The sequence below is a fragment of the Euprymna scolopes genome, chromosome 2, assembly GCF_053919585.1.
Source record: "Euprymna scolopes isolate OS-2025 chromosome 2, ASM5391958v1, whole genome shotgun sequence".
In the NCBI taxonomy this organism is placed as follows: Eukaryota; Metazoa; Mollusca; class Cephalopoda; order Sepiida; family Sepiolidae; genus Euprymna; species Euprymna scolopes.
Genome location: NC_136483.1, coordinates 147238383 through 147249539, shown reverse-complemented (window position 1 = coordinate 147249539; position 11157 = coordinate 147238383). Strand labels below are relative to the sequence as shown.

At 31.0% G+C, this 11157-nt stretch overlaps 1 protein-coding gene across 16 annotated transcripts in view; it reads right to left on the bottom strand.

Moving 5' to 3' along the window:
• Positions 1-987: 987 nt before the first annotated feature.
• LOC145297383 (nuclear receptor-binding protein-like) overlaps positions 988-11157 on the bottom strand; it is a 164965-nt gene continuing 154795 nt past the window's right edge. For all 16 annotated transcript variants that reach the window (XM_080143385.1, XM_080143365.1, XM_080143341.1 and 13 more), the window contains 4 exons: positions 10185-10290; positions 9105-9155; positions 5794-6100; positions 988-1612 (listed from right to left, as the gene is read on the bottom strand). In XM_080143385.1, coding sequence (XP_079999511.1) covers positions 1508-1612; positions 5794-6100; positions 9105-9155; positions 10185-10290 — 569 coding nt within the window. In that variant the 3' untranslated portion in view covers positions 988-1507. The remainder of the gene's footprint in view (positions 1613-5793; positions 6101-9104; positions 9156-10184; positions 10291-11157) is intronic.

Sequence of the window (11157 nt, the reverse complement as noted above, 5' to 3'; positions counted from 1 at the left end):
GAGCAGAAACGAGTAAGGTTCAAATACTTGGCTTCAGCATTTTCATCCTTACTTGTTTCCACTCTTGTAATGTAATTAGTTCCTATTCAAAATAAAAATGGCTACTGTTGATTATTCTATTCAATGGCTATCTATAATAAATATAATAATAATAATTTACAATAAAGTAAATTGGCATAAAACTACTTGCAAATATTTAATCCTTTCTTAATACAAATAGATCACAAATAAGTAAAGTAAAATAAACTATTTTTTAACTTATGCCAGTAATAGTAATGATTATTATTATTACATAGACTTTTTAGCTCGTTAAAAATGGGAAAAAGTTATAGCCCATTGACTTAGTTATTGCTTTATGCTAAATCGATGGTTAAATATGTACTAATTCTTGCATTAAATAATATAATTCCCTAACTGTGCCTTGAACAGATACAATAATGCTTAGTTCGCTGCACTTAATCATAGCAAAGATCCATACAAAATTTCAGCCAGATCAGCCCCCGGTAGTTTCAAAAAAAAGTGGAACGGACAGATAAAGAGAAATATACTATATATTGAAGAAAAACAAGTATGTTTTATCAGTGTAGAATTCAGGTGGGAAAAGGATGGCATATCTAATTTACTGTTTCTGCAAAAATTGCCAAATGTGTGATTATTGATACAAGTTTCATATGATATATAATATTATCCTTAATGGCTATAAAATTCCAGTACAGAGTATATAGAATATACTAATATCACATTTTCTTTAAACTTTGTTTAAAAGTTACACTGTAATACTGATCTTATGGCAAGAGTCATTTTCTTTGTTTTTACCTCCTTTTAGTAAAAAAAAAAAAAATAAAAATAAAATAAAAAAAATTATCATCTGCATTTAAAATAGAACTTATTTGTTTACTATAGCAACACTTTCAAAAGAGGATACAAAGAAAGAAAACGTTAAAATTATCAAACAAAACAAAAAGTAAAAAAACAAAAATGCATAACTGAATATTTCAAGATAACACTTTCTCTTTCAATTTTTTTTTAGATCAGAAAATATTTAATAAAATGTTTACAAAAAATGAAATAGTTTGTTTTTCTTTATCTCCTTGTTTTTTTTCTTCTCACTTTTAATTCTATCATCAGCATTATTTCCTTTTTTTCCCAATCTTGTATTCATATCAATCAGTCAGAAGTTACAGAAATCACTTTATTTTAAAAAAAAGGACAAAAATAAAAAAAGGGGGGGGGGGGGTGAAAAAAAAAAAAAAAAAAAAAAAAAACACCAGCTTTAATCATTATTCATCTTCCTTTTTTTTTTTTTTTTTTCCATCTGATCTTTATTATTACAAAATTTTCACGTCGCTTGGCCCACAAAGGTAGATGACGTTAGTTGCAGTAATGATAGTGATGGTGAAAGGCAGTTGAAGGACACCTGTAAAGAATTGGAGGAGGAGGAAGAGGAAGTGGTGGCGGTTGCATTGAATCCCACAAAAGAAAAAAATGGCAGTGAGAATTTCGAGCATCAGCCTGAGGTGACAGTAACTGGTGACATTGGTCCATTTAATACGTTTGGGTTATTCGGCCGCAAGTTTTGGTCAATCAATGACGCAACTTTGTCTTTGTCCAACTGAAAAGCAAAAAAGAAAATTGTAAGAATTGGGATTTGGAAAACATATCAGACGTTAAAAGTCTAGAAAAGAGTCGATTATAATATTGGTTCAGTTATTTCGTAAAACTTGCCATAAAGGACTTATATGATATTTGCCATAGAGGACTTATATGATATTTGCCATAGAGGACTTATATGATATTTGCCATAGAGGACTTATATGATATTTGCCATAGAGGACTTATATGATATTTGCCATAGAGGACTTATATGATATTTGCCATAGAGGACTTATATGATATTTGCCATAGAGGACTTATATGATATTTGCCATAGAGGACTTATATGATATTTGCCATAGAGGACTTATATGATATTTGCCATAGAGGACTTATATGATATTTGCCATAGAGGACTTATATGATATTTGCCATAGAGGACTTATATGATATTTGCCATAAAGGACTTATATGATATTTGCCATAAAGGACTTATATGATATTTGCCATAAAGGACTTATATGATATTGTGCTACCCTGTGAAACATTTGCTGATGTCCAGTATGCTACAAACAATTGAAATGAAAATAAATGTCTTGAAAATATAAATAATTGCTGTTAGATTCATTCCAACAGAAAAAAAAAAACGTCCTCAATGTTGATGTTCTTAAAGAGGTTGAGAGTTTCAAATATCTTGCTACTACCATCACAGCCACAGTCAAGATGGAGCTGACATCAAAGCATGAAGTGATCTGGCATGGTATGCCTTCTGCATACCTAATTCCTGGCTCTGGTTTGGATTTGAGATAAAATGTAGCACCAAAGTAAGGATTTACCAAACGCAGGTGTGAGCAACTGTTCTTTATTATAGTGAATCCTGGCTAATGAAAATGGAAGCCATCAAGTAATTGGAAACTTTCTATCACCACTGCTTGTTTTGCATCCATTGTGTCTGATGACAGTACTTCTCAAAGAGTATTTTTCTCCTGCAAAATTAACTATCTGGCAAGTCATACTGGTTGGGTCATGGCCTTCACTGTCAACCAGAAAGGTTTTACCACAAAGTAATTGCTCCAGCACCCCTACAAGGTTGGAAAAGGTGATGTGGAGGACAAAGAAAAACCTGGCCAGTAATGATTAAAGTTGACCTGGCATTCAACCTGGGTTCTCAAATCTACAGAGTTTGCTGCTAAAACAGTGAATGACTAGAGATAGACCAATTTCTGACATCAAACCCTTAGACTTGGTCATTCTTTGTGAGGGATGCAATGGCAAAGATAGATGGAGCCAGCTCAACCTACTCTGTGTGAATGCAATTTCAAGTACAAGTAGTTTGAGGTGTATCATTAGTTCTGTTCAAAAATGATGCAATAATATTGTGATCTTTGACATTCTGTGGATGCCCAATACAAGCTCCTGCAAGTGTTTTGAAGATAGACCCTTAATAACTAGAACTTACATATACTTACTGCAATTAAAAACAGTGCTGACTCAGGAGATGTGCGGTTGGAGATTGTGCAACTCTTGCTACAATAATTTCACGTGCAGACACCCTTCAGTGAGTATCCATAGTGTAGAAAGACTGAACGGAGTCAATTTTATTTTTAATTTATTCTTTAAAAATTTTTTTTACATTAACCAAAATACTTAGATAAGTATGTTTCAGTTTGAAGAACAGTGATGCAATAATATAGGATCTGTGCTCGTGCCAAACATCCATAGAATGTAAGGTAGCAATAGATGACAAATGAAAGCTAAAACTGTGGAATTTCCATGGATCCCACAAGTTTGAATTTTGGAACAAGTTGCCAGATCAGACTAAGAAAGAAATTGTATAGAGAATTTAACAATGAAGCTAGACAACCTGTTGGCACATTGTCTATTAGATAAATAAATTTAAAAAGAAATGTTAAATATTAGATTGGTTCAATAGTACTAAAGTTTTAGACAAATAGAATAGGCAAAACACATTTTTATAAAGTCGGAAGTTTTCAGAATACATTGTGATGTTATAATACACTCTTTCTCTTAATTACATCATTCAATTCCTTTCACCTCTTATCATGGATGAAAAAAAAAAAAAAAAAAATTAAATCAAGATGAATTTTCAATCTGAGACCTTGCACCCCCCCCTCGTGTGCACAAAAGAGAGAAAGAGGGGGTTAGCAAAGAAAAAACAAAAAGCCACTTCATTAATGTGCTAGCTATAAGTAGTAAAAACACATTTAAAATAACGTCAAGGATGAGAGTTCATATAGAAATGTTTTAATTTGAATAAAATAAAATATACATCTATGCGCTCGAAAGCCAAATCACAATGTAATATTAGGAAAATACACTTTCTTTTTTTCCTTTTCTTCTTCCTTGCCATGTTGTAACGGAGAAAGAAGTCTGTAAAGAGCCGCACGTTGTATCTAGTTGGTTGTATTTTGAAATGTTTGAACTGTGGGTAGGCAACACGAGAATACCGTCAAGGATGAGAGTTCATATAGAAATGTTTTAATCTGAATAAAAGAAACTATGCATCTAGTGCGCTTTAAACCCAAATCACAATACAGATACGTTAGAAACAGACTTCTTTCTCCAATGTTACAACATGGCAAGGAAGAAGAAAAGGAAAAAAAAAAAGAAAAACAAAACAACACACTGAAGATGGAGTATACCTCTGAAATATATTTGTGATAAATTTCAAACAAGTAAAACATTTGTTTATTTTCCTAATATTACGTTGTGATTTGGCTTTCAAGTGCACTTGATGTGTATTTTATTTTATACATTTTAAATAATTTGAAAAATTCATAAAATATCAATTTTAGTAAACAAGAAAGTTTAGAGAAAGATACAGAGTACACATGTGGGAGTAAAGGAGACAGGAAGTTATTCTTTGGAGAAATAAAAATCACCTGACTCTCCTACCTCCATCACGAATCCTTTATAGTCTTATCCTCCATGGCAAAATTTACATTTTCAGTTTTCAGCGAGAACTCTCATAAGAGGGGAAAGGAAGGTAACGTAAGAGAAAAAACAGAAAGAGGAAGAAAAGGAAAGGAAAAGAGAAAGAAAGGAAAAGGAAAATAAAAGCTAGTCAAATAGCAACAAAAGAAATAAGGAGGTAAGGCTCTAGCAATTTGGTAGAAATTAATTTTTTTTATTAAAAAAAAAAAAAAATCAACAAAAAAGTGGAGATCTTACATCTATGAAAGACCTTAAGAATTTAAGCGAAAATCTGTCTTTTTGGGATTAAAAAAAAAAGCGAAGAACCGACATCGGTGGTAAAGTACTCCAAAAACAACAACCAAAACCAACTTGCATTACTTGTTTTGACTGAACTATTGTTCTTATCTTGAGTGTTATTTGTGCAACGTTTCAGCTGATGTAGCCTTCAACCTTCGTCAGGCATATTGATCGCCATCTCGAGCACAGAGATGAGCAGTATATGGGAGCCTCTAATTATAAAGAAAAGTAAAAATTGTACAATCCCTCCTTAAAATTTCAATAGTAAAAGGGAGATAATCCTGTCAAACTTTCTTAGAATTTTCTCCTTTTATCAACCAAATTTTTTTCACGTATGCGAAACTAAGGTGAAAAAAAAACAAAAAAAAACTCCAAAATTAAATTATTTGCTAGTGATAACTATTAAAAACACATTAAAAATAATTTGAAGAAACAAAAATCATCTAACTGCCCTAACACCATTATAAATCGTTTCATGACAATCATTCATGACAAAATTAACATTTTCAGCTTTCATAGAGAAATTTTATAAGATGGAAAAAGAAAGGTAAGACAAGACAGGGAAAATAAGAAAAAAAAAACAGGAAAAGAAAAATGAAATGAGAGAGAGAGAAAGATAGAGAAACAGAATTAAATTCCAGTTAAATAGTGACAAAAAAAAAAAAAAAATGAGGTATGACTAGTGATTTGGCAGAAATCAGCTTTTTATTATTAAAAAAAAGACAGATTTCCACCAAAAAGTAGAGATCTTACACCAATGGGAGGCTTTAACAATTTAAGCAGAAATCTGTTTTTTTTTTTTTTGTTCCAGAGTTAAAAAAAAAAAAAAAAAAAGTAAAGATAATATACAAATAATAAAAATGAAGATTAAATCAAAATTAATGAGCAAGTATGTTCTTTTGTTTTTCCTTTACAAATGCTAACACCTAGATAAGATGTTTTCGGAAAATTCAAAATGTTGCTTACCTCATTGATGAAGCCATAATGCACAAGCTCCTCCGCTAAAGTGGAGGCATTGTCATCTAAAGAAATTTCACACTGCAGTTGTCGATTCATCTTATCATCCATACGCAGCAGAAGGGTCAGGTTCAGGTTGGAATTTTCGTCAGTTTTTCTCATTTGGCACGCCATGTTTGTCACCATCCGGGTTTCCACATCCATTGGCTCGGGTGTCTCAGACTTGACAGATTCAGCAAGTTCGGGAGTAATGGCACGGGGACGTGATGGTGGTGGGTGTGGTAAAGCAAACGCTGTTAGTGGGTAAATGCCATTTCTGGAATAAAGATAGAAACACACATGAAAGAAAGAAACGCACGCACACAGAATAAAGATGTAAAGCATGGAAGGACAATCATAAAACCATCAAATACTTTAAGATGGAATTAGATGAATTTAGAAAATGGTTTATTTGTTTTTGTTTAATGGCGTATCAAGCATTTTTTTTCGAGTAATTTTGGAAAAAGTTTCTATGCTTCAAAGATTTATTTATTGAATTTGGTTTTGTTTGTTTTATGATATATCAACTTTTGGAGTTATTTAATGCTGAATACAGTAATTTTGGTTTGGTTAGAATCAAAGGTAAATAAGATAAATTAAGAGTGCATTTTCTTTTTTTTTTTTTTTTGCAAGAGTACATTTTTGGGAAATATAAGATGAAATATTTATCAGAATTTGTAGCGAAAGTAGATAGTTAAATGAAGTGATTTAGTTAACAGAAGTTAGTGAAACTACAAAACTTCTGGAAAAAACAACATAATTAGGCAGAAGCAAAATGTGGCTGCTGACCGTGAGTGGCAAGCTATTGCACAAAATGCGGCTATCAATCCATGTGTCCATCTTTTTTTTTTTCAATGAGCAGCCTACACTTTTAAAATCCAAAGATCCCTAATCCTGTTTGTGAATGTTCTAAGTTGCCTGTATTAATAAATCTCTTATAAAAACTAAGCCTCAGAGTCCGAGTTCTTGAAGATGATGCTCCACATTCATTTTTCCAAAAGGCGTTGAATGATTTAGTTTACGACCTCAGTTTGTCAAAGGAGTCTGCCAAACTGTCAGCATCCAGATTAAAAGAAAAAAAAATCCTCTCTGACAGTGCTCGCATCAGAGTACTTCCGTTTTTTTTTCTCTACAGTGAAAGACATGGTGTACTGTGCAGATATTGCGCAGCTTCTGCTCAAGCCTTGAATGCTCTAGTATGATCCCAAAGATTGGAGACTGTTCACTGACAGCAGCAAACGATCACTGAAATGTGTTTGATACACAATGGCAACCAGTTTGCCCCTGTACTCATCGCTCACTCAACTACACTGAAGGAAACGTATAAAGCGGTGAAATATACGCTGGAGAAAATTGGTTATAATCAGCATAAGTGGTTTATTTGTGTTGACCTGAAGATTGTGAACTTTTTGTTGGGACAACAGTCTAGCTTCACCAAGTAGCCATTTTTTCTGTATATATGAGATAGAGACCATGCTTAGCATTACACAAGGGAGAACTGGCCTGTGCAGAAGAACTGGGTGCCTTGCAAAGAAAGGAACATCATCAACGACTCTCTGATGGATAGAGACAGAATACTCTTCCCACTGCTATACATCAAGCTTGGCTTAATCAAGCAGTTCACCAAAGCTCTGGACAAGGATGGTGACTGCTTCACTTATTTGTGCCAAGTTGACCATAAAGAAGTTAAAAGCTGGCATCTTGGACTATTATTCTCACATTTTGGCCAATGTAAACAACCTTCTTCAGAAGTATCTTGTCAAACACTGAAGTTTTTCTGTCAAATTCCAGACTCTGTACAATCCATGGGAATAGTTTGTTCTTGTTCTGTCAGCCATGACTGGATAAATTCCTAAGTAACTCGCAATAGTATTCTTAGTATAATCTGTAGTGAGGATTGAACTTTCAACCTGCAGTCATTTAGAAGTGAATTTTACTTAGTACTCAATCTATTATTATGCCACAGATCCAAAATGAGTACAGTAGTCCAAATAATACAAATTATCAAGCCTCATCTCAAAAATTCAGAAACATTAAAAATAATCTGAAAAATAATTAGTGAGAAAAAAATAATTGGGTAAATTAGAATTAACAAGTCAGTTTTTTAGATTATCTTTTATTTATTTATCTTTTTGGTGTGTGTGTGTGTGGGGGGGGGGTCCCTAAACAATTCCAATCGCATTAAAGTAAGAAAGTCAAAATTAAGAAAAAGATATATAATGCAGGTGTGCATATATGCGGAGAGACAGGAAGTCATTCTTTGATGAAACACAAGTCATTTAACTCTCGTACCTACCCTGTGAATCGTTTAAAGTTTGCAGCTTGAAAACAATATTAATATTTCCAGTTTTTCAGAGTGAGCTGTTATCATAAGAGAGTAAATAAAAACAAGATGGAAAGAGGAAGAAAGAACAATAAGAATAAAAAAAATGTGAAAGAGTAGAAATGAAATCCAACCAAATAGCAAAAAATCTTTTTTCTTAATTTGGACTTTCTTACTTTAAATTGATTAAAGTTGTTTAGGAAAATCAAGCCCCAAAAATAATCTGAAAAATTGACTTGTCAGTTCAATTAACCTTTAAATTTTCCTTTTTTTTTTTTTTTTTTTTTTTTTTTTTTTAATTATTTCATTAAATATTTTTCATTTGGCAGGAATGAGTCTGTTCTTATAAAAAAGGTGCCAAATTTTGATAAAAAAAAAAAAATGGCAGCGAACTTACATCTAGTGATTTGAGCAGAAATCTAATTTTTCTGGATTAAAAAAAAAGTGAAATTACATTAATGGTCAGAGAACTCACAGCTCTGCATTATGTAATAAAGAGAATTATTGGTTCTTGTCCAGAATTACTCCTATCATTAAACAAAAATAAAGAAAAATCTGTATGATGTCCGTATTGGTGATGAAACAAAAATATATTCCAAAACTTACGCAATTTGATCAAGTGTTTTATTTTTATAAAGAAAATCATTTTTAAGTAATTAATGGGAATTCATAAATCTTGTAAGTTTGAATTGAATTATCTTCCTTTGTTTTTTTTTTTGTAAGATGGATTTCAAAATGAAAGACAAAACAGCCGTTCTTCTGTTACTCATAAAACTTAATTTTCTCATATAGAAATAAAACTACCTGATCAAATTACATAACTTTTTAAATATGATATTTCCGTTTGGTCATGCGTGTGTACATCATATAGATTTATTTTTGTTTTGTTTTTTTAATATAGGGGGAATTTTGGACAAGAACCCAATTATTTTTAAAAATTAAAGAGGACAGAACTTACCGAACATCTTCTAAAAACTTTTCAAGTTCTATTGAAATAACTTGGCTAAACCTTGAGAAATAAGGGAAAGAGAAAGAGGCTAATCAAATAACAGGAAAAAAAAATCAAAATAAAGAACAAACAGAATGAAAAAGATATAATTAGGGGAAAAAAAATATTCTTTTAATGATTTTGATGATCCATGCACTTTAATAGCATTAAATATATATGCAAGCAATTTGTGGATAACGACTTCAATAACAATTTGCTTTTCTTAAGTCATTCAAGATTAATTTTTGCTTTTCATTAAAGAGAATCAGAGAACTACTTTCAAATACTACACCTACTGTCTGATGAAAATTGGCAACACTGATGTCTCAGTTTTAAGCATACTATGAGAATTTAGAGTGGAAGGATAGTGATTCAATCAAAAATTTGGGAGCAGTTGTACATTTTTTTTTGAGACATTATATATATATATATATATATATATATATATAGTATAAATGAATGATCTATCTGATAAAATTAAGTAAATCTTTGAAAGTAATTTTAATATAAAATATTTAATTTACAAAAAACTTTTAGTAATAAATCAAAGAAAAGGATTTGGGCACTAATGGATAAAAAACAAAAAAGTCAACTTAAAATACTGACTAAATACTGAATTAAATTTAATTATTTGATTAATAAAATCTATCAATTTCATTGCAATATTAAATGATGGTGAATCTTTGCAACTCTCTCTCTCTCTTGGCTTAAGCAGCATTATGATGTTTAATAATTTTTACCAAGGTCGTTTTTATGATTTAATTTGGTGAAAATTAAAACTTTTTGAAAATTTTCGATTTGTACTTTTTGCTGATACCTATGAAAATTCTGTTATGCTGATCAGATGTTTAAAAAAAAAAAATTGTTTCATTGTACGAATTAAAATAAACATTGACTTGAAACAGCTGTAAACAATTATACCTTTGTATATAGTCTTTACTTGGAATATGATTTGAATTGTCAAAAATATACATAGTCTACTTTGGTTAGATCATTTTTTTTTTTTTTTACATAATTGCAAATTTGTTTAAAATAGAGAGGGTAACTTACTTCCACGATACAAGACCTGTTTCTTTGAAGTTAATTTCAGCAATTACTTTTGCAGGATCTGTCTTGGGAAGATAAGCTTCTTCTGCCATGTTTCCAGGCAGTATGTCTTGAAAAGAAAAAGAAAATTAAAAAATTATGTATGCTTTTTCATTTAAAAGATATCATTTTACTATGTATATATGATAGCAAATAAAGAGTTTAGTTTTCCATCCAAAAGGCAGAGATGAGAATCACTCCTACCTTTACAATCTGATAAATCAAGAATTAAGATTGACAAAGAAAATCTAAAATGATTATCTCTATATTGATAAAATGTTTTTTTTTGTTTTTATTATGTTTAAATGACACACATTTTTTTAACCTGATAAATCAAAAATTCATAAAATAAAAACAAATAGATATGATTATCCAATGTAAATAAACAGTGAGTCCCAGGAAGTGTCTATTACTGAAAGAATTATCAGGGCAGATAGAATATGTAATCAATGAAATCAATTGAAATTTTCACCATAAAAATATTGATTTTGTAAGAGAAAATGTATCAATGACAAATTTCAAGAATTTAACTGATTTCACTTTATTATGCAGATATATACATTACACACAAGCAAAACTTGTGCACAGGCATTGCACTGGAAAATTGGAGGAGCCAGAAAACTCATGCTGTCATCTCTAAATTCCATATAAATATTTTTACCTGATTTTGTATTTAGCTACAAATATTAATTGCACTGTTCTGTAAGTATTACTTTTTCATAACTACGGAGAAACATCTTTATGAAGCGGTGAGAAATGAAATAAGAGGGGTGTCTATACACAAACACTATAAGGCAATATTTAATATGAATAAAAAAATAAAATACACTTCATTAACCCTATCACTTATGCTAAGTCTGGAAAGAAAAATTAAACAGATGGAAGCCATGCACACACGCACACACACTAGGTGTAATAATGGAATCATCAAGTCAAT